Below are 24626 nucleotides of genomic sequence, written 5' to 3'. Positions count from 1 at the left end.
GAGCTGGCTGGCTAGCCCCTCGTCCTGGGAGAGTGAAGGCAGTGGGTGACTTGGGAGATGTACTTCCTGGTGGCCCTGTCATTCCTGGTTTCCGGTTACTCTTCCTCTACCTTCCTATTGGATCCCAGCTCTCACTCTATGGTTACCAGATTAGATGAGGCACTGAGGACCACCTACTTTAGAATCATCTGGAATGCTTTATAAAAACTCAGATTCTCAGGCCAAGCTCTCAGAAAACCAATTCTGTAGTTTAACGATAGGACCAAGGAATCTGCATTTTCAAAAACTCCTTGGGGGAGTGAATGTAGCTCAGTGGTTGAGTGCCTGCTTCCCATATATGAGGTCCTGGGTTCAATTCCCAGTCCCTCCTAAAAAAAAAAAAAAAAAAGATCCCGGGAAATGTGAAGTGGTGCAGCCACTATGGAAAGCAGTATGCAGTTCCTCAAAAAGTTAAAAATAGAATTACCACATGTATTAGTCAAGGTTCTCCAGAAAAACGGAACCTATGGGCAAATATTAAGAGAGTTATTAAAAGAGCTGGCTCACATGAATGGGGGACTTAGCAAGTCTGAATTCTGTAGGGCAGGCTGCAGGAACTCGATGGCGTCAATGAATCCTCCAGGAGAAGTTGGCTGGCTGAAGTAGAAATAGATATTCTTCTTTCCGATTGCTGAAATCCTCAGTTTTCCCCTTAAGACCTTCAACTAATTGTAGATGCAGTCAATCATAGATGCAGTCAATTGATGGTTTAAATCCATGAAATACCCTCACAACAACCATCAGGCCAGTGCTACCTTGACCAAATGACTAGCCGCTGTCACCTGGCCCAGCTGGTGTTCAATTAGCTGCCTTTCAGCAGATGTCCCTTTTGCTGACCGGCTGGCTCTGTGGGTCTCAGAGTGCTGTCAGTGCCTCCACTCCTGTCGTGTGTGTGGGGTTCCGCGGCCGCAGCCCCGGTGCCCAGTTCTTTCAGCTCTTCTTAAAACTCATCCGTAGCACCAATCATTAACTGGAGAGGAAAAGACTTTGGTGAAACTGAAGTAGATAAAATTAGTGACTCTGAGTCTTTTCAGTGCAATCGGAAGATTTCCTAGTACAACCAAATTTTCAAAGTACTTTGGGGGGAAAAAACACTCAAACCTATTTCAGATTCAGTTAATATTATTCAATAAGATAGCTTGATAAGAATCTACTTATCAAGTCATATGAAATACTCATTTCATTTATAATCAACATCCTTCTACTTTTATTTTATACAATTTTACTATTTTCTACTTCATGTTCACAAAATATTAAATTATATGCTACATACAGACCAATTACTTTTAAGGAATGTATCTTTCTATTTCATTAAATACATAAGTAATTTTGGGTTATGATTTCTAACCAAACTAATGGAATTATTTATGATTCTTATATTTGATTTTTTTTTTAAGATTTTATTTATTTTTCTCCCCTTCTGCCCTGTTGTCTGCTCTCTGTGTCCATTCACTGTGTGTTCTTCTGCATCCCCTTGCATTATTAGGAGGCCCTGGGAAACTGCTTCTCTTTTTGTTGCGTCATCTTGCTGCATCAGCTCTCCATGTGTGCAGAGCAGCTCCTGGGTGGGCTGTGCTTTTTTCACGTGGGGTGGCTCTCCTTGCAGAGCACACTCCTTGCGTATGGGGCACCCTTACACAGGGGCACCCCTGTGTGGCATGGCACTCCTTGCGCGGAGCAGCACTGCATGTGGGCCAGCTTACCACACGGGTCAGGAGGCCCTGGGTATTGAACCCTGGACCCTCCATATGGTTGGCAGACGCTCTATCAGTTGAGTCACATCCACTTTCCTTGATTCTTATTTAATTGTTTTTGAAAGTTCAAGACCAGAGTTCAACAGGCACACACATACACACATATACACAAACTACCCAATATGTATATACCCACACATATATAGTTTTTGAAGGAATATCATATTAAGTCTTTTGTCACTTTTCTTGCTTCACAAAAACTTTTAAATCTAGCCACACATTATATTAAGTAATGAGAAAAGCATATTGCTTTGCAATTTGTTTTCCTAACTTATTAAAAATGGATTAATTAATCACATTAGATCTACCACATCATTTAAATCTTGACTACATTTACATGTAGTAAATCTTGACTTACATCGTAAGATGCATTCCATTATATTTTTGCTCTATTGCTCAAAAGGCATATTAATATTTATTTGAACAGAAAATGAAAGTCTCAATTTTTTTCTGACAGAAAATAAGTCTGATTGCCCGATGGATATGACAACAGGACTGACTTTGATAATTAACAGGCTTATGGCAGACTTTTTCCATAAAAATCTTTCCCTCTACCATTTGAACAAAAATACATTTAAATTTTCTCAATTCTTTTTTAGTATATAGGGTTAGATAAAAGGTCTTAATTAAAGGAGTAACAGATAAAATAGTCATTGAATATGTTTTGTATACTCCTCAGAAATCGAGAAAATAAATTACTTTAATGAAAATGTAAAAATCCTTTCACAAGTCAGGTGGTTTCCAATCCTTTGCTTTCAATAAAATTGATGGAGGTCTAATAGAATTTGTCAGCGAGTCATCAAAAGTAATTCTGGATAATGGACAACACTGTGCTATATTTTTAAATAGCATCATCAAGATATAATTAGCATAACATGAAGTTCACCATTGTCAAATGTACAATTCCACGGCTTTTAGTGTGTCGCAGAGTTGAGGAACCATCACCACAATAAATCATAGGACATTTTTATCACCCCCAAAAGAAACCCTGCCCCCTTTAGCCCTTAGCTGTCACTCTTCCCATTTCTCCCGTCCCAAAGTCCTAGGAAACAAATTTACTTTTTGCCTCTATAGACTTGCCTATTCTGGATGTTGCATAGAAATGGAATCATGCAATATGTGGGCCTTTATGACTGCCTTTGTTCATAGCAGAACGTTTTAAAATTCATCAAGTTGAAGCATGTTGTCAGTACCCATTTCTTTTATTGAGGAATACTAGCTCATTGCGTAGATATACCAAATTTTATTTGTCAGTTGGTGAACATTCGTGTCATTTCCACTTGTTGGCTATTACGAATAATGCTGGTAGAAACATTTGTGTACAAGTTTTTGTGTAGACTTAAGTTTTCATTTCTTTTGGGTATATAGTTAGTGGCATTGCTGGTTATGTGGTAAGTCTACATTTAACCTTTTCAGGAACCTCCAGACTGTTTTCCCAAGAGGCTGCACCGTTTTACAATCCCACCAGCAGGGTATGAGGTTCCAGCTTCTCTACATCTTCATCAGCAATTGTATTGCCTTTTCACTTACAGTCATCTTAGTGGTTGTGAATCTCATTGTGGTTTTTATCTACATTTCCTTGAAGGTTAATGATGTGGTGTATTTTTTTTATGTGCTTACTGTTCATTTGTATATCTCCTTTGGAGAAATGTATATTCAGATCCTTAGTTCATTATTTTTAAAAATTTTTAGGAGGTGCCAGAGATTGAACCCAGGACATCATATATGGGAAGCAGTTGCTCAACCACTGAGCTACACCTGCTCGCCTGTTCATTTTTAATTGGGTTGTCTTTTTTTTATTATTGAGTTATAAGAGTTCTTTATACATTTTAAATACAAGTCCCTTATTAGATACACAAATATTTTCTTCAATGATGTGATTTTTTACTATAACTCAGAAAGAGTTTTTTAAAAATGCAGTGGCATTGCTAGAACAAAACTCCCTCCATTACCATCTATTTCTTTATGTGAATGAGATTTCTTAGCCCTTACATCTACAAAATAAATATATGGAAAGAATTGATCTTGAATCCTGCTTAATTCTAGCAATAAACCATTATTTATCCAAAGATACGTGGAAATATAAAAACCTAGCCTTGGTCATCTCCAACAACCACTTTCATTAACATTTCCAATTCAACTTTTACTTTGTGTTTATAATTATTTATACAAATATATATTTATATTGTTTTGATCTATTGTGTACTAGTAACAATTATAATGATCACTCTATCTACAAGGAACCTTTTTACTAGAGCTTTATGGCCTTAGTATATAATTATTTTATTTTATTTCTCTTTGGCCTTAGTATATTAAAATTTATAAAAAATTAATTTATATGTATTTTTGTTTCAGATAAGTTTTATAGGGGAATGAATAAAAGATTCTCAAATACAAAAATATTTACAATAAATATCAATATTTACAAGATGCTCAAACTCAGACTTTTTGAAATACTGAAAATCTGCAAAGGAATACTGATTTTTCAAAATTCCTGAAGGGCATATAGGAGGAACAAAGGAGTCTGAGAGCCATTGTTCCTATAGGACTGCTCCTTTCTATCGATGCCCTCCAGAACGCCCATTTTTGGGGGTGGAGGAGTAGGGCTGAGCAGTCTCGAGTTTCCCGAGAGCAGGAAGCAGTCCTCAACCTGGGCTTCTGATAGCCGCAAGCCTCCTGAAATTGCCTGTACAATTCATTTCGCACACGTGTATATGCCTCTCCACCCCTGGAAGATCCAAAATGTTCACCCAATTCTTAACGGGGTCTGTGACCTAAAAAGCTTAAGAATTACTATGTGTAACCACTACCTTCCTGTCATCTAGTAGGACACCTCACTTATCTCGTGCTAGGCCTTTCTCCTGGATACCAATTACTTCCCTGTTGCCTTTACCACACTTGCGTTGTTGTCCACCTGCTGGACCTCATTTGCAGTTGGGTGTAGTCTCCAAAGGATTGCCCTATCCCAGGAGTGAGGACAAATTCCAGAGTCTGGTGTTTCCATTATACTGCAATGGAGTAGATTTAAACAAATCTGGATCTGCCTTGCTTTCTTTTTAATTCATGCATTCAACCTATTCTTACAGCTGCCTCCTAAGGTGCCAGGTACTGTTCAAGGGGCTAGAATACCATGGTCTATAGATAGACAAAATCCTCCTTGCCTGCAATTTCTATTCCAGAGAAGGGAGACAAAGAAATAAAGAAGATGATTTGGAGTAGAGGTGAGTACTGTGAAGAGAATGAAACAGGGTGATACGGCATGGAGTGTTATGGAGAGGTGGGCTAATTTCAAGTATTATATATAGGGTAAGACTCTTCAAAGAGCTAACCTTGGAGCTGAGGTCTGAGTGATGAGAGGAAGGAGCCAGGTGGTGAACACAGCTGGTGTAAGGGCTCCCCGCAGGAAGGAGCTTGGTGTTTCTGGAGGCTTTCCAAGCCAGGGCTTGGGCCACACTGAGCCAGGAGGAGAGGTGACGTTGCACAGGCATTTTGTCCTAAGTGCAGTGGTAAGCCAGGGAATACCAAGATCTGGCTTATTTACTTATTTATTTTTTATTTACTCTGGGTATTGTAGTAAAAACGGATTGTGTAGGGTAGGGGGAGAGTTCAAGGGAACAAGCAGAGAAACCAGTTAGGCTACTGTGGTAGAAGAGATCAGAGATGAGCATAATTTGGACGAGGGCAGAGATGGTATCAAGTGGAAAACTCAAGACAGACTTTGGAAGTGGAGCTGACAGGAATTGCTAGTGGCTTGGATGTGAGTTGTGAGGCAAAGAGAAGACTCAAGGATGACACCTGGGAATTTAGTTTTGGACAATTGGGTGAATGATGGGGTCGTTTTAAAGAATCTGTTTGGGAACCGAATCTAGAGTTTTGGGTTGGCCAGGTTATGTCTGGAATGCCTATTAGACAATTAAGTGACAGAGGAGATCAGACATCAGGCTCATGAGCCTGGAATTCAGGACAAGGTTAGGGCAGAGATTTGGGAGTCACGATCGTAAGGATGATACTCAAAACCATTGTGGTAGGCTGGATAATGGCTCCCCAAACAAGTTCACGTCCTAACTTAAGCCATTACATTTGTGGTAATTTGTTACAGTAGCAATTGCCTAGTACAACCATGGAATTAGATGAGATTATCTAGAAAGAGTGTGGATGAGGAAAAGAGGGGGGAGGGCAAGACAAAATCACAGGGTCCTCCAAAATTAAGGGGTCAAATCCAGAAGGATAAGCTATTGAAGACTGCAAATGTCTTAGGAGGAAAATGAGAGAATACCTCACGGAAGCTAAAAGAAGGTGTTTTAAGGAAAGAAGAGTGGCCAATTATGCTGAATGCCGAGGGGAAGCAGACTGAAATGAGAGTGAAGAAACGATCTTTGGATTCGGCAATACACAAGTTGTTTTGACCTTGTCATTGGTTCCAATGGAGCGGTAGATTTAGGAAGGTTCTTAGGGTGAATTGAAGAAAGAATGGGAAATGAGGATGTGGGGACTGTGAATCTAGACAATTTGTTTGAGAAGTTTTGCTGAGATAGAGAAATGGAGCTATGGCTGGCTGGAAGGGGATTTGCAGCCTGGAGAGTTGTGTGGTTTTATTTTGTTTTAAAAATGGGAAATACTAAGTACAGGTTGTATACCTACGGGAAAGATCCATTAAAGAGGGAAAGAATGGTGCAAGATAGAGGGGGGATAACTATAGGAATGATTCTTAATGAGGAAAGAAAGGAAGGAATCAACGTACCCTGCTGGCCTTTCGTAGACACGGGTTCTTCTCCCATCGTTACAGATTACAACCCGAAAGAATGGGCAGAGAGGCAGGGAAGCTGGTAGATTTGATGGCATGAAGATGTGAGAGTTTCCATGGAAAATGTGAAGGGAAATAGGAGACTCACTAGGGAAATGTAGTTGGGTGTCTCTAAAGGGAGCCCAGTTCAGCATGTTTGTGCAATTTTCTCTTGCGAAACTCAAAGCAGGTATGGAACGGGGGAAAGGTGCAGTAGTTAGGCTGGGGTTTTGCCTGCCAAGAATGAGTGAGGGGCAAGGGCACTAAGGGTATTGCAAGACTCTTAGGATGATGGACTATGGGGCCTAAGCTGTGAAAGGAGGGAATAGAGAACATGAAGGGGATACTGGATGATAATAATAATAATAATAATATAATAGGAAACCCTATAGAGTGGTGCCTGGCTGCTGGGCATTGTTTTAAACTTCTTACACACTATTGCATTTAATCTTATGACCATGTTGGAGCATAAGGAGTGCTATGATCAGTGGATTGGACATGTCCCATGAGGTCAAGAATACGTGGGGTGGGAATATTTGAATGAAAGAACTTGGCATTTAGGTAGTCAGACAGAGTTGGGCAGTATCTGCCCTCTGTCACCTGTTATAACTGTGTGACTCCGGTGAAGGCACTTCACCTCTCTGACTTTGTGGCATAAGCCATCAACTCCCACTTCCCTTTCTTTTTATTGCCGGTTGGGTTTTTGTTACCTGCAACCAAGAGTTCTGATAAATATTATTGTGAGCAAAAATTGCTGCGGAATGTGGCACCTGATGGATGCACTTTCCCTATTAGCTGTCATCTCTCACCCCTTCCAACAATAGCCCCTGGATCATACCAGAAGTCTGACCTTGTCCTGGGCCCAGGAGAGCTATGTTCTGAGGCTACAACAGTTTCCCACTACAAAAGGCTGAAACTCAAGCTCCCAAGCACAGTTCTCTGGACCTTCTTGGACCTGGCCCCTGCCCATATTTCAAAATTTTCCATCCAACTATTTGAGATTCCCAGAAGCCAGAGGTTCTCCACCCTGCACAGGCCGTTCCCTCTGCCTGGACTAGCCACTCCCAGATTCCAGATGAGATCCTCCCCTTCAGGAAACCTTCCTGAACCGCCCAGCCAGACTGCGGTGAGGGCCTCTGGGCCTTGCTGCCCGTCAAGTACCCCCATTACAACCTCTGCCACACCGTATTGTAACTGATGGTTTCCTGGGCTGCCCATCCCGCCTGAGGATAAGTGGGCAGGTGCCCCTCCTACCAGTGACCAGGTGTGTAGGCCGAGGCTCTGCAGCCGGGCCCTGCCATGTTGTCATCGTCACCTCTCCGCCGTGGGCCTCACAAGGCTGCTCTCACTGTTTTGGATTTCTTTCCCTTACAGTCAGCCTGTGCTTGTCTCCAGGACCTTTACTCACCCTTCACCCAAGAGTCTTTAATCCAATGTAACTTGCTAGTGCCTGCTCATCCTTCAAGACTGTTTAGGCGAACTTCTGGGTAGTTTTTCCTGTACAACCCCTCCCACTCAGACCAGGTTATTTCTTCCCTTAGCCGGTTGGGTTTCCCCATCACAGCTCTTGACCTCACTTCCTCACTGTTGTTGCCTGTTCTTTTTATCTGTCTCTAGCTATCTGTGAGATCCTTGAGAATTGAGAGGTCTAACTGTGTGTAGGCAAAGTTTAGCACTGAGTAGCTCAGGGCTATGCCGGGTCCACCCAGGTTCTAATTACCATGAAGCCTGGGGTGAGGGAAGCCAGTTGATAGTCCTCTTTAAGGGGTGGAGAAAATACTCTCCTGAGGGCAGATGTCTGGCTCACAACCAAAACTGCCAGCAGTACAGAGAGGACCTATTGCACAGGAAAGAGCCTAAAATATGTCATTTGTAGGGCTCACAACTACTGGGGAGTCTGAGGCTGGAGAAACGGAATGCCTTGCTCTAGTTTCCACAGCTGAAAATATCTGAATCCCCTTTTTGAGATCTTTACAGAATTTCTGCAGCAATGGTGAGGCAGGTTAGTATAGGGAATGAAGAAAGACAGGTGGGACCTGGCAGAGGACAGGGCATAGACCCCTCCCAGAAATCCCCAGGGGGAAGGCTGCTACTAAAGAACAAAACCAGAAACACCCCATGAGACCCCGGTCATGGGGTCCCATTTGGAATTCTTTCCATGGTCCAGGGGAAGCCCAAGCAAACAGGCCTCCGTTGGTCCCCTGAGAGCTAACAGGCGGGGACGGTAGGGCAATCAAGGAGCAGCAAACAGCTGGGGCCCCTCCCCGACATTAGGAAGGGGAAGGAAGAAAGGTCCTGAAAGGCCTAACCCGGGTCCTCGGATGTGTGACTCATCCTATAGGATGCCCTCAATCCATGTCCAGGCTTGTGTGTGCTTTTCCTGTTTCTTAATAAACTCTTTACTCCCTTGCCTACTCAATGGCGGTGTCCTTGAATTCTTTTATGTGACGGCCCAGAACCCAGAGAGTTCTGCTGACAATGGGAGGTGGTAAAGAGTTGCATTGTGCGCTTTGAGGCGGGTTCCTTAGTCCATACTGCCTGGACTGACAAAAACTTGCTTAGAAATGCATTTCAGCAAGGCCCCTCAGTCTTCGGCCACCTCTGGTGCAAGGTTTCTCTGACTTCCAGAGGCCTGCCAGTCCAGTTATAACACACAGAAACCTTGTCAGCTAGCCTGGTGGCTTGGAAGTGCTGGGTGCAGTTATCACAGAATGAGTGACCTGCATACGAGGCCCGGGCTCCCTGACATTCGTTCAATCATTTAATCCAGATAACTTCATTCTCTCTGGAGCAAGCTGAAAAGGTTGGATTGCTGGGGAAAGGAAAGATACAGTGACCAGAAGTAAAAGGGAACCTGGACTGAAGCCGCGTGTGTGTGGGTGGGGTGGGTGGCAGTGGTGCTTTAGCCCTATCCATCTGTATGACCTTGCGCTAGTAACTGAGCTAATACTGCAGATCGCCCTCCTTGCTCCCCATCTCTAAGCTCCCTCAGACAGGCTTGTAGGAGGGGTATTCTCTTCCCACTGCCAATGCGCCACGCTTCCAGGGAGCAGCAGCCTGAACCAAGAGACTGGGGGTCTGCTCAGCTGGAGGCCGCCCCTCAGCGCCCCTCCGTGGGGGCAAATCCGGCGCCCGCCTCGGCGGCTGAGCCCCGCAGTCCGGGAGAGCCAAGTGGGCGACAGGTCATTCCAGGACAAGGAAGAGCAGACGCGGGGACTACAGCTCCCAGGCACCCGCGGGGCGCCGCGCACGGCGGAGGCCCGGTGCATGCTGGGAACAGCCCTGCCTCCTGCCGCGCTTCATTGTTTGGCCGCTGAGTTCAAGCCGCCCACGCGCATGCCCAAACACGGCCCAACGGCCCCAGCTTCTTCCCTTCCTCGCAGGCCTCTCCTCTTTCCGGCCTCGCCAAGGCACGCTTTTCTCCGCCCCACCTCCACCCCCTTTTCGGGGAATTGGGGGGCGGGGCCTATGGAAGCGCGTTCACGGGAGACTGAAGAGGGAGGGGACTAAAAACTGGGCGTAGAAAGTAGCAAAGATAGGAAGCGGGTGAGAGGGCGGGAGGCGCATGCGCCCCTGGGGCAGCGGGGCGGAAGTGGGCGTTGACTGGCGCACGCGCCCTGAGCCGCTGGAGGCCCACCCACCCCGCCTCCGGCGTCCCGGAAGTGGCCGCCCCGCGCCCCGCAGCACCGCCCCCGGCCCCGCCCCCCGGCCCCGCCCCCCCCCCGCTGCCCGCCCCGTCTCCCGGGGGTGGCGCCCGGTTGCTGCGCCGGCGGCGGCCGTGTGGGTACCCGGAGCCGGGCGCGCCGAACGGTTCCCCCGGCTGCGGCCAAGGCTATGACTGGCGGCCCCCGGCGCCCCGCTCGCAGCGCGCGCTCCCGTCCTCTGAGCCCGGCCCCGCCGCGCCCCCCGCGCGCCCCTTCCTCCGATGGCGGCCGAGACCCAGCCCCAGCCGCTGACCCGCAAGCCCATCCTGCTGCAGCGGGTCGAGGGCTCCCCGGAGGTGGTGAACATGGCCGTGATCGTGCCCAAGGAGGAGGGCGTCATCAGCGTCTCGGAGGACAGGTACGCGCCCCGCGCCCGGGCTGCGCCTCGCGAGTTTGGTCAGGAGGCGCGTCCCGGCGCCGCCCCTCGCCGGGCCCGAGGACGCGCGCGGGCGGGAGGATGCTCCGAGGCGCCCTGCGAGGACTCAGGGTCCGGGGTGGGCCCTGGGCACCTTGGAACTTAGGGCTCCAAGCCCAGAAAGTGCGTGCCACTCCCTCCTCCAGACCTTCCCTCGCGAGTCCTCGTCTCCCGGACGCCTTACGCTGGAGTGCGCGAATCGTGCAAGTTGTGACAAGACTTAACTTCGCTTTTCTGTGGTGCCTTCTCTGCCGCCTCCTTTTCTTATCTCTTAGTACTACCGGCGACGCGCCTAGAATCTGCGCGGGACCAAGCCTGCAATGAACGCTCGAGGTCCTTCCCTTTGCCAGCTTCCTTTCTTTTTTGCCCCATTTTGCTTAATTTGCAGAAGCGGAGCCAGTTCTTCTGTCTTCAATATTTTCCCGTATTTTTCCGAGGATAGCGTTTTCGCTTTAACTTCATGTCCTTGAATAAGCAGAAATAAGGCTGACGATGCTGATTTCCAGAGAAACGTTGCTCCAACGCAGTAGTCATGATTTCTCTGGAATTGCTACTTTGATACCAACTAGCGTTCTAAAATAGATAGAGAGGTACGTGAGAAGGGGCTTTCACCTGAAAACAGTAGTTAGGTTTTCCTGAGGTAACTTCACATCCTGCCGAGGTAGAGAATTCTTCCTTCGTGGCTCTTAAAATTGCAGGGGTAAAGCAATAAAGTGTTCGTTACTGTCTCTATAGTCATTTCAGCACTTTGCAGGCAGCTTGGCCTCAAAGAGATTTGCCTAAGTCTGTTCCTGTGCCAGGTTCTTCAGTATACCTAGGGTGCGTTTATCAGTGACACATGCTTGTCTGCATGGTACTCACAGGGGCAGACAATCCTTGAGTCATGGCCTCTGCAGATCCAGTGGAAAACACTGTAAATGTGCACCAATGACAGGCAGTCTGCAAACTGAAATCGAATTTGTGGATGTCGGGATCTTTTGAGATTCACGAAGCAACTATATGAGTTTAATTTTTCTGTGAGACAAAATCCTCTTAAAGGGACTGCTTCTGGACCTAGAAATTCTTTGTTAAGGAATTGATTTTAAAGAAATCTATTGATAGATGTCACTTTTCCAGCCTGTAACTACTATAGATGAAACTGTTCAACTTAACCGCTCTAGATAATTCATAAGTAATTTCAGTGAACCAAAACTAAAGTTCATATTAGTTTTGCAGTGTTTTGCTTTGGTTGATGGTTTGGGAGTAGAAGTAGGTTTTTTTTTTTTTTTTTTTTTTAAGAGTTTAAATAATTTTAGAGATTGTTTGCTCTAACAGCTTCATTTTTCCGATGAGGACACTTAGGCCACAGATTGTTACCTAACTAAATTCCTGTGCTTGATGGAGCCAGGCCTAACTCCTTAGTCTCATGATTACCATCCCAGCATACTGACATGGAAGGAAACCGTTTTAGTGGGAATGTCCTTAAAAGCATTTGGAGATGTCGAAGTAGCGTGCATGACAGAAACTGAAGGATAAATTCCATTTGATTATCAGACAAAAGAATGTAGTATTTAGCTGTATCTTAATTAAATTTTCACTTTCCTACTTTATAATGTAAATGATGTAAATTATTTTCTTATGGAGAATTACCTTATTTAAGGCCCATAGTAAGTCCAGGATCATTCTTTATGTATATTTTATTATTACCAAATCAATAAGTCTGTGTCCATGAGTCACATACTGAAATGTGAAAATAGCTTTGTGATTTAGAACTCAGTTTCTCTTATGGTTTTCATTAAAAGAATCTACAGTCTTGCTTTTCAAAATCCAATGTCAGTCTCTTGACTTATACTAAAGATATGAAGATGGAATATTGATTTTCTTCAAAACCTGCAAAGCCATTACCCTGAGCTGTTTCTGCTAGAAACCACTAATCTTCATTAAGTTAATGAAAGTTAAACCATGAGTACTTCCCCATTCCTGAACGGCAGTGTCCCCTAAGGTCTTAAAAACCCTTGGTTCCCTTTTCGACTTCTGACCCCTTATAATCCTTTTTTTTTCCTACCTTTGAACACTTAATATTCTCTTGTAAGCAGTATTACAGATATTTCACATCCTTTTCTTTTCTCCTCCCTTAGTTCCCTAAGGAGCTGTGTCTTATTTATTGTGGTATCTTTAGGGCCTGGCATAATGCTTGGAGCACAGTAGGCCCTCAATAATAGTCCCTGTATCAGTCATTGATCGTTTTTGTTGTTGTTCTTAAAAGCACAGCATCTCAACTATTGTAGACATTTAATAGGTATTTGTTGAATGAGTTTTGTGACAGTCTGTGAAAGCTTTATATGCACAAATGTATGCCTGTGGGAAAAGGATTGGATTGTGTGCCTTTAAGCTGCCTTAAAACTCTGAAAGGGCTTTGCATTGCTTCATTCATTTGAGCAACAAACATTTCCGCTCCTGCTATGTTCCAGGCACATGTGCACACTACATTGATGAAAATGACAAGGTCCTTTTTCTCAAGATTCTCACATTTTAGTGGCGGTGGTGGGGATTTTAGGGGAGTACCATTTAGTAAAACAAAAGCACAACCTCCAAGAGTCCAAGAATTAGTATTGAAATGAGAATTTTCAAATGAGAAAGAATGGCTGGTTTCCATAGCCTTTATTGTCCCCTCAATGTTACCATTTTCCCCTCAGGCTGCCCTCAATAGTGAGTTGATAGTACTTTAATCTTCAGGTCCAAGAGCAATAAAACCCCTCTCCCTCAATTCATCTTAGCACTGATGAACTTTTCTCAGTGCCAAGGGAGGGAATACAAGGGAACATGAAAACAATTGGACTTAAAAGTATAGACTTGTGCTAGCATCATGTGCATCTTTTCCCCAAGACTCACAGGCCTTGTCCAAGTCTTTCCTTACTTTGGTCGTAGTTATGTTCTGACCCCAGAGCACATGCCTAACTTGGGTACTTTGTGTTCCTCATTTCCTAGCTTCTGGACTGTCTCTGTGGATGCCATTTTAACATTCCTTGCACAGGTGCCCTTTCCTAGGCATCTTGCCTCTGTCTTAGTCAAGACCAATGTCTCGTTGCAGCTTCCCTGACTCCCTTGTCCAGTGGCAGCCTCTTCTCCAAGTGAGGAAGGATGAGAGGGACCTCTACGGGTGGGAGCCAGCTCTGTCCAGACCTTTAGCTTCGTAAGCCCTTTATATACATATCTCAACACAAATCCACAATTTTGGCATCTACACGGAGAGTTTCCATAACTCTACCACCAGAGTTACTATTAGGCAATTATAGGAAATTGTTCCCTCACCTGGAATCAACACAGTGTGCTGAACACAGGTACAGTGTCCTCTGGGGTTGCAGAAGAGAGGCTTCTTTGTGGTGGCTAGAAAAGACGACGGAGAAGCTGTCTTCCAGTGGGTTTTGCGGGAAGAGTAGGAGTTCATGTGAAGAAGCTAGGTTAGAGGAAATGGAGTTCTAGGTAGAGGGGGAAAGAACATTCCCATTCACTGAAAAGTACCATAATGGACTGTTAAAGAATATAGACTCTGGAGCCAGTCTGCTTTGGGTTCACAACTCAGCCTGCCACTTACTAGCTGAGTGAATAATAGCATAATGTAATTTCTTTGTGCCTTAGCTTCCTTATCTTAAAAATGAAAGTAAGAGTTACTTACTTCAAAGGACTATTATGAAAATTAAGTGAATTAATATTTGTAAAACTTTTAGAATAGAGTCTAGTAGGATATATATGTGTTTTTAAATAAAATAAAATCACCAAGTATCAGGAGAGTGGATGTAGCTTAGTGGTTGAGCACCTGCTTCCCACGTATGAGGTCCTGGGTTCAATCCCCAGTATCTCCTTAAAAAAAAATCAAGTATCAGCTTATGTGTGAGGTGCTTTGTGTGCCCTAAATCAATCTCACAATCATCCTGTGAAATAGGGGCTGGTAGGTATAGTTTACAGATGAGAAAACTGGGCGTCAGTGTAATTTTCTTAAGGTCATGTGGCTAGTATGTGTCAATGCTGAGGTTGGAACCCCAGTCTCTCTGAACTTGGAGTGCTGGTGGGATGGAGGTGCTAGTGAATGAGGCTGGGAAGGTAGAGGGAGCTGGATTGTGCGGAGCTTGGACTGTGGATGAATTGTGAATGGCAAGGTGGTGATCTGATGAGATTGAGGGTTTAAGCAGAGGATCTTGGTCTTGGCACAGGAGATGGATTGCAATGAGAAGAGGTTGGGGGAAGTGAGAGATGCGAGACGTGCTGTGATGATGGTCCACTGAGTTGCTGATTGCGCCACTTGCTCCACCTCAGGCACCCTGACCTGCCTGCTGCTCAGGTTTGCCACGCGTATTCTAGCCTGGAGCCCCTGGTCCTGTGCCTCAGTGCTCTTCTCTCTGATATTGGCATGATTCATTTCTTCTTCTCACTCATGTCTCTGCTGGACTGACTCCTCCCTAAGGAGGTGTTTCCTGATCCCCTTCTTTCACCTTGCTTTATTTTCTTGTAGCCCTTACCATCATCCAAATCGATGTTATTTTATTTATCTCCTTTACTGTCTGGCTCCTTCTGCAGGACATTGGTCCCTTGAGGGCAAGGACTTTGGTTCACTGCCTAGAACATTCTGGACATACAGCAGGTGCTCAGTGAATTCTAGTTAACTGAATAAATTGTGTAATCTGAGGCAACGGTCATGAGGAAGGAAGAGAAATCTGATTGATAAGGGAAATTAATCAACCTTGCAATGTTTCTTAGTATGTCAGGCATGATATGCTATATGCTGGGTTATCCATTTTGATCGTGAACAACACCAAATCTCAGTGGTAGAATTGAACATTTCTTGCTTTACTTTTATGTCCAAAGCAGGTAAGAAGGGGAACGTGGCTCCTCAGAATCACTGGGACTTAGGCTGGTGGAAGTTCCGTGCAGAATGTGCCTTCACGATGGTCTAGACCGGCGCCGTGCAGTAGAACTTCCTGTGATACAAACGTGGTGGCCACTAACTTCATGGGACAGTTGGGCACTTGAAAAGTGGCTAGGTGGCTGAAGAACTAAATTTTAAATTTCAATTCAGTTTTAACTAATTTAAATTTAAATAGCCACAGTGGCTAATGGCTAATGGCTAATAGCAACGAATTAGACCATGCAGGTAGTGGAAAAACGACACATTTCACACTGGCTTTTAAAGGCTTCTGCCCAGAAGGGATACCTGTCATTTTAGCTCATATTTCATTGGCCAAAGCAAATATCATGGCTGCACCTAACTTTATGGGCTAGGGAGGAAGTTCCTGGAAGGAAAACTGGAATATTTGTGAATGGCTTCTAATGCCTGCTAAAGATAAAATTATTCATTACTCCCGAATAAAGTAGTTGAACCATTTAAAATTAGCCTCTTAAAGTCAATGTCTTAAACTTGTGCTTTCGACAGTCTGAAGTCTCCAGCTCCCTGGATCATGCCACAGGGTACATCCAAGACCTCAAGGAAAAGCTGCATGTTTTAAAGTTGCCTGTTAGGTAAAAGCTGGAATCAGAATCTGAAAAGCTCCCAACAGGCTAAAGCCATGAGCCTGATTAATAAGATGTAAAATCCTGCAGTGAAGCCTGAAAACAACTCATATGTCCAAAGTGGAAGAGAGGGAGTTTTATAACAGCATATGTTAAACAAAATGACTTCAAGATTTTATTTTGATTTGATTGTAACATGTGTATGAGTTAACACAGTAACGTCATTTGCCCAGAAAAGCTACTTCAGAGCGGTGCCCAGGACAGGTCTTCCATGGGCACTGTGTTCTGTTCTAAGTGTCACACTTGAATCTGGAAAATTGGTATCTTTAGGGGAGTAACTATGAGAGTGAAAATTCCCCAAATCTCTGGGTGGAATTCAGAATTCTCTTTTGGATGAAAGGACCTGTGGATGCAGTGGTGGGAAATAGTAGAGGGGGTTATGGGGAACTGCCTGTTTACATTCTGACTTTATCAAAGACCTGTTTATGCAACATAGTTAGCTGTGTTCCCTGAGGGCAGAGCCCGTGGGTAAAAGGGAGTCAGGTTTTAATTTTGGTATAAAGAGATCTGACCCCCAGTACCTAGAATATAGGAAATATGCAGGATGTGGCCATTGCATGAATTAAGAATTAAGCAACGACTGATCAGTTGTGTGTTTAGGAAAGTTTCACTTCATCTTATAAATCTTCATACTGTTGGTTCATTTACCACTGATTCTTCTCATTGTGAAATTGCAGTATCTTAGTTCTCTGTTTCAACCATTAGTTTCGTTAGTAATTAGACCTTTGTTCAGTTCAGTTTTGCCCATGATGGATTTTATGTACCACATATTTTAGATTTTTATCCCAAAATATAATTTTAAAAAATGCAGACCAAAGTTTTTCTCATTGTGCAAGCATAGTTCTGAAAGATGAGGATTTTTAGAATGAGAATGTGAGGTCTCCAAAGGTCAGCGAAATTAGAACCCCTCTTAATGTGTCAAGTCTCTATTCAATGGCCTAAAACAAGACTTATCACTTAGTAATAGTTGCTTGTTTCAAGGCCCCAAAGGGGGGATTTTGCCCCAGATGATTGTTGAAAATTAGACTTTTTTGCTGAATTCCAAATCTGAGGCAGTCTTGCCAATCATCTGTCTGGGATCAGGCTGCCTCTTTCTCTAAAAGTTAGAAAACAAATCTATTTTTAAGAAAAAAAAATCACTGGGCTTATTCACAGAGGCCCAGTAGAGGAGGCTTAGCTTAGCTTCAAGAGCCCCAAAGCTCTTGATGGTTCTGAATTTCCTCCTTAATTTATACAATTAAACAAGATTTGCCCTGTACCTCAAAGATCTTAATCATGGAACAGTTACCCAGATACTACAACACTACGGAAAATGTTAGGGTGACAATTCTGACACTAAAATCAGTTATCGTCAGATCGTACAATCCTGACCAATTATCTTATACACCAGACTTTATTAAACTTACTTTGAAAAAGAAAAATAGATAAAAATCATAGGACATTGGTAGCTGGAAGGGACATTAGATATCTGTTCTTTCCAAGTAGCAAAATCAGAGCTTTTAAAAAGGAAATACTACTACTTTTTTACTTGCATAGCATCTTTCCATAGTTATTGTATTTACTTTCAGAGATATTTTCTGTGTTGTTGAGAATTGTCCTGATGATAACAATTTTTGGGAACTTAAAATGCTAAGTGGCAATTAGAAATCAATAAATTGTGATTTATAACTTTCAAGTAGTGATCTGTTTGATGTCTTTAACACTAAACTAAATTGTATAACAGAAAACACTTACCTGAAAAGAAATGGTCATCCAGCCAAGCTCTTTGTTAACAGAATTTAAGAATAGAAAGAATGAAAAAAGAGGCAATACTTGATTATTCCGTATGAATAGGTCCTCCAAGAAGAGTTCCACATTTAATCTAGCAATTCTGTAATACAAAATATACTCTGCCTTGTGCAACTTCAGCAAGCAGTCATGTTAACTTTTTTTTTCCCAAGGGGAGGTGACCTCATCCAGATATTTAATCATTAGTAACAATTCAGAGGTAAAAGAAACTAATACATAATAGCCCCCCCACCCCAATAGTAATAAGAGTAGTCTACTTGTCTCTTGGCCTTTTATTTAAGAATTCTTGGCAAAAATCTCAGGATGGAGAGCCAAATCTAAGCTGTACCCTGCCTTGACCTTGGGCATCTCCTGGGCATTTCAGCATGCCAAGCTCCTGTTTGCTTCATCTGGCAAAGGAGTGGGTTAGATGCTGCAGCCATGACAGTGGGACGTGTCCACACAGCCTTTCTGGAGGAATGCGGGTTCTAAGCAGCCATATCACCCTAAAAGCCCGGGTGGGGCAGTTGCACAGGGGGAAGAGTGGTGGTGCTTGTGGGGGACCCTTAGTCCTCTGAGATGTAGCTGTCAAGTCATGCTTTCCTTTGAATAAAGGTCCCAGCTTGCTCTTCTTGGATGAAATTTTGAAGAGGAATTTTTTTGTATCGGTGCCTAATACCTAGCTGAACTGGATTCACTACATTCCTACTTCTGGATAAAGCCTTTACTTTCAAATACTGGACAGGGTAGCTCTTGGTGGTGCCGGCACTCACCTCAGGGCCAGGGTTGTCTAGAGTAATGTTTTTGAAACTTCTGTGCTCACCAGGCACAGTAAGAAATAAATTTAGCATTGCTACCCAAGGCTCACATACTCCCCACTCAGGCACCACATGTAGCTGAAACAAGTTTTATGAAATGTTTGTGATGTGCACATTGATATTTTCTTTTCTTTCATAACCTTTATAAAATCCTTGTGACCCATTAAATTGATTTCATGACCAGCTAATGGGTTGCAAACTACAGTTTTGAAATACAGTGCTTTAGAGAAACTGTTGAAGTGTCATGGCTCTTTTTCTGTCTCAGTGTAGTTTTGGTTGTCCAGAAGATGGAATTGCAGTTCAACTCTGGGACAACCCCCACCAGCCTACCCCATTCCTGGCCTGCCCTGCCTTTCTGAATTTACACTGTGAACTTGGAATTGGCCCAGTCTGACTGGAAGCCTCCATAAGTAAGGAGATAACTATTCTAAACCCATTCAGCCAGGAGGCAGTTCAAAAAAACCCAAACAAATAAACAAACAAACAAAACCCTAGGAATGCAGCAAATCTGAGCAGAGGGGCTGGCTGCATTTTGGCTTCCTGTGATGTGTTCATTTGTTACTGAGTTAGGACTCAGAAATGATGCCCCTCATCTAAATTATGAACGTCGGTTGTTAACCTTTCTTTCTAGCTGGGCAGGTTTACCTGTAATGTGGAGCTGTTTGGGGATTTTATGCAGTTTCCATTAGTTCTTAAATTTTTTAAACCTTTTCCCCAATTTCTAAGGTTAGCCTTATATTTTAAGTAGTTTTAATAATAATCCTTCTGAAGTGTGTTTACCTTTTATTTTATTTTAAAAAATTTTGTGTTTACCTTTTTAAAATGCATTTTAAATAAAGATAACATAACCACAGTAAATAATTGCTTATAAACCTCTTAACATGACTGTTAGCATTCAATATATTTCCTTCTAGCAGTTTTTCTAATACAGTTTTTCTAATGCAGTTTTCAAAAGTATGGTTATAATCATAAGATTTTATATTCTTGTCCCCATTTGATACTGTGCCATAATACTCTTCCTAGTCTTTAACCATTATTTTAAGTGGCTATATATTTTCCCTTTCCTTCAGGATTCATTCATATTTATTTAATGCTTTTAATTGGCACTAGAACAAGAGATTCTGCTCTCAAGGTATTGGGTACATTGTAATTTATCTGTATTGTATACCTGCAGTCTAGTGGCTACATTGTTATTTATCCATCGCCTGTTGTTGACTATTTACTTTCTTCCCAGTTTTCATTTTATACATGTCATGATGAACATTGTTGAACATGTTGATATTTCTCTCTGATTTTTGGATTATTTCTTTAGGAGGGATTGTAAGATTGCCACATGGCTTTGCAAAAAGTTTGTGCCATTTTGTAATATTTAACAGTGACATTTGAGAATATTTGTTTTTGTCACACCTGACCAGCTATGGCTATTATCATTTTTTAATTCTTCTTAATAATTTAATTGATGAATAATGATACTCCATTGATGTTTAATTTGTATTTTTTGGCTAATCTGATTAGTCACTATTTTTCTATTTTATTGTTTGTTTTCCTGTTTTGGTTTGTCTGTTCATATCCTTTGTCCATATACTGAATGTAGTCTCCTGGTCCTTCCTAACAATTTCTTGCACATATATTCTCTCTTTATAGTAAGGTAAAAACCCTACGCCTATTGCATGTCCAAAGATATAACCTAGACTCTGTTGTTTGCCTTTTTATTTTTCACGTAGAAAACATTTACTTTTTGATTTAGCCATCTATCTTTTTTTGGTATAAGTAAAATTTCTTCCATCACTCCTTACTTTTTAAAAGCAATTCTTTCCCCACAAATTTCTTGGGTGTTATTTTCTTCCAGTTCTATAGTTTGATGAAAAAATGACTTTTCGATAATCTGGAATTTATTTCATTGGGTAGTATAGATTAAGGAGTGTAAATCAAGTTTTCTAAAATATGGTCATTGGATTATTTTAACACCATTTATTGAACGGTCCTTATGTTTTCTTTCTGCCTCTTCTATTAGCTGTTCTATATGTTTTATTTTCTATTTTTGAAAAGCAGCTTTTATTGAAATTTTTGAGGAAAAATTCATATTATAATAGTAAAAATACTGAAGTAGAATGTTGTGAAAAACCAAACCAAAAAACCCCAAAATGCCATGGGTGCAGCATCTGGCTGGGACAGGTGAAGAGACCCATTGATGCCCCCACTAAAGGAAATTGAGTCTGGGGGAGCTGTTCTACACTTATTGTTATTATAGCCAATGATAAGTTCTTGATTGCTTGCCATTATGTGGCACTACAATGATAGTGCCAAATCTGTCCAGCCAGGTCAGTTGAGTTAATTTGACTCAAAATGATTGGCACTTTCCTATACCCTAAGATTTCAGAGTCTCAGGTACTGTTTTTATAAGTTGGGAATAATAATTCCTCCTAGGTTGTTGGGAGGTTTACATGAGATGATGTTCACAGATCCCCTGGCAGAGTGCTTGGAGAATAGATCGTACTAAGTAAAAGTTTTATTTTTTGTTTATGGCCTTTTAAGTACATTGTTTACTCATCAGCCAGTCAAAAGCGTGTCTCTAGGTAGGAAAACTTTTTTGTGCTTTGGTTCCATTAAGGCTTGACTAGTTTAAGCAGTACCTTGGATACACGATGGTAGGGTTATTGAACTTATTAATCGGTACCTTGGATATACAGTGGTAGGGTTATTGAACTTATTTTTTTTTTCCATATACTTCTGAGCCCCATTCTCTCTTTTCTAAATATATGAGGGTGGGGTTAACTCTGTCATCCTTTTATTGCCACTGTCCATACGTGCGCAGAGAAGACCAGTGGTCGGTCGAGGTGTGTGGCAGGTGGGCTCTGCTCCTGCGGCTGCTCCCTCCACTTGCTGTCCTGAAGTGGGGAGCCGGTTGGTCTTCCAGAGGGCAGGGCTGGAGCCCCAGCTCAGCCGTGTCAGCTGGAAGCCTGGGGGTTATCAGCTCCACCAGCGGGTTCAAGTCCTCCCTCCTGAAGTCCACCCTCTCGCAGAGTTTGGGTGGCCCACACACAGTGTTTTTAGAAGTTTTGAATTAGTAGCCAAGGTTTACTTATCTGGATTTCTTTTTGTAAACAGACAATTTCCCTAAGAAAAAGCAAGAAGAAAGAACATCTTGAGGTGACCTTGACCTTAGTAGCTTCCAGGGTCATTGGGACCAGGGTGATTGTTTTTTGTGTCCTTGGCTGTAATCAAAGCTTTTAGATTTTGGGCTAAGGCCTTTTTGATGTCCTACTGCTAAATAATTGCTGGGAATTCCATTCTGGAGCTTGAAGGACTAATGAACAATGAACAGTTTTTACATTGCATACATATTAAGATTGTCCTTTGGGAATGCTTCTGGAGTCCGTATTTTCAATGCCCAACATTGCTTGCTTCTCCAAAACCTTCACTTAAAAACTTGATGTCTGCTGCTTTTTGTTGCCTCAGTAGGGAAGACTGAAGTGGAAAACTGGAAAAGTGAGATTAATGCTGGGGACAAATACTGGATGGACTTGCAGGGAGAATGGTCTCAAAATGGCAGAAATATTTTGTTCATTGAGATGGAATTTAGCTAGGAGATTGTCACAACTTGATAATTTTAAAAATTAGTAAAAAAAAATGTTTTTAAGGCTAAAAAAAAAAAGGTTATGTATTTGGTACTGCATTCTCCTCCCCCCTCCCCGTAAATAATACATACTATAACTGAAATTCTGAGTATTTGAATGAAAATAGACACTTGCAGTTACATTTTAAAAATAAAGCTTCTTTTTCAGTAGATAGTTCATGTAAATCTAAAATTGAGAAGGGTATACTGAGAAAAGGGTTTTAAGATTTTGTGACAGGAAAACATGGGATTTGGATGTATCTGATAGGGATCAGAGCCTTTCTAGTTTAGCAACTGTAAACTTTTCACTGGGAGACCTGATCTGGAGATTAGCAGTGCTTGAAGGTAGCCTCCTCTGGGAGCCTTTCCTGATTGCTCCATTCCGTGGGCACTTTCTTCTTATGCTTAATAATGTGCCTTATCACATACATTGAAATTATTTGTTTTCTGCCCAGGGACCCTTATCTCTGTGTTTCCCAAAGCCTCTAGCTCAGTGCTGAGAATTCGGTAGGCACTCTGTCTTTGAATACTAGACAGAAATTGGAGCGATAAAGGTTTGGATTGCTCTAAATTTACAGTGGGGGGGGGGGCAGAGAGTCACTCTATAATCCAATTGAGGCCCTTAGGGTTTGGAATAGACCTATTCCAAAGAGACTGGAGCCAACTGGGAGCCCTTCTCCCTGCTTCCCTTCGGCTTTCTGTCTGCTTCATTCTTCTCTCTTTTCTGCAGACCGATTTCCTTGGTTTCTTACTTAGGCCACATGGCAGACATGGCTGCCAGCTGCTCCCGAATTTTACGCGTTACAGTCGCAAAGCATAGGGAGAGGTTGATCTCGTTCTTGGTTCCAGAAGTCTTCCTTGGGAAGAGACTTAGTGGTGCTATTATGGCCAGAAGTAGGATAAACTCCGTATCAAAACATGTCTTCATAAAAGATTTTTTTTCCCCCTGAGGGGTGAGCTTAAATTATATTTCATTATCTATTTAACAAAACGCACAGAATGCTATGAAACAGACTGTCAGGCACATGTGTGCATAGTATATTTCCTTTCTCAGGGAGGAGGCTGAAAAGCCTCAGAGATATTAATAGTAATTAATACTAGCTGACATTTACTGAGGTTTATTACATATGAGGTACTGTGTGAAACCAGTCATACATGTTTTCTCACTAAATCCTCAAAATGATTGTATAAGGTTATTTACTCTCATTTTATCATTACTATTATTATTATTATTATATTTTCTTTTTATCCCCCCTTGTTAGGCGGCTTGGGCCTGCATCAGTTAGGGCCTAGCTAACTGCAGTTTTTATTTTCCTCCCATAACAAAGCGTCTGGAGGTAGATGGTCCTTATCTCTTCCTGCTCTTCCCTGCCCAGCGTGTGGCGTTCATCCTGTGGTTGTCCCATAGTTGAAGATGGTCCTTTCACTTTCAGCCTCCCTAATGGTGGTAATCTTGCCACAAAACCGCCAAGCTGTATTTGTTAGTCCATTCATTCATTCATTCATTCATTCATTCAAAGCAATTATTTTTTAGGTGAAAACACTGATACTTGAACAGTTTGATTATTGGGGAGAAAAATAACTAGTAGAACCCCTCATGAGTGCTCTGTAGTCTTTGCACCTTTATGCATGGGAATAGCTTTGTCAAATGGATTCCATGTGAACTATATATATATAAAACTAATTAGAATTCTTCTCTTCTCCTCACCCCCAACTCTGCCCCTTCAGTCATAGATGTATTCTTGGGCTGTTGTCAAACGATGTCCTGTGGTAGACAGAGCATGACAAGGAGTTAAAGGACCTGAATTAAAACCATGCTTCTCTCACTTATTCTTAAGTTTTCTGAGGGTCAGCGTCCTAATTTATAAAATGGGAAAACTAACGCTACCTTCTTCATTGGGTGGTGGTAAGAATTACATTTTAGTAGTCAGGAATCAGACTAAGTCCTGATCTTTAGTTAAGAAGTAGAACTGCACCCAAAAAAAATCAAGAAAAGGGAGGTTTATCACAAACCTACAGGTTAACTCCTGGAACCCAAGGACAGAGGGATGTGATGGAGCCTTATGAATGTCAGGGCTTGGGAAAAGGGGAGACCTGAGGGCTGTGTAAGTATCCACTGTGGTAGCGCTGGCCATATGTGGTTATTTAAGTTCAAGTGATAACTAATAAAAATGAAATGAAATAAA

General features: G+C 42.5%; 1 protein-coding gene across 9 annotated transcripts in view; it reads left to right on the top strand.

Annotated features, from left to right (window-relative positions):
- Window positions 1–10300: 10300 nt before the first annotated feature.
- WDFY2 (WD repeat and FYVE domain containing 2) overlaps window positions 10301–24626 on the top strand; it is a 188247-nt gene continuing 173921 nt past the window's right edge. For 2 of the 9 annotated variants that reach the window (XR_188462.4, XM_004465298.4), the window contains exon 1: window positions 10301–10638. Coding sequence is in view for 2 of the 9 variants with exons in the window: in XM_004465298.4 (XP_004465355.1) it covers window positions 10502–10638 (137 nt within the window). In the remaining 7 variants the exon portion in view is untranslated. Of the gene's footprint in view, window positions 11286–24626 lie in introns of all 9 variants that reach the window. The other 7 variants (XR_011645870.1, XR_188461.5, XR_011645869.1 and 4 more) reach the window with 7 other exon arrangements.

This window comes from Dasypus novemcinctus, chromosome 15, assembly GCF_030445035.2.
Source record: "Dasypus novemcinctus isolate mDasNov1 chromosome 15, mDasNov1.1.hap2, whole genome shotgun sequence".
NCBI lineage: Eukaryota > Metazoa > Chordata > Mammalia > Cingulata > Dasypodidae > Dasypus > Dasypus novemcinctus.
This window is presented reverse-complemented; position numbering and strand designations above follow the sequence as displayed.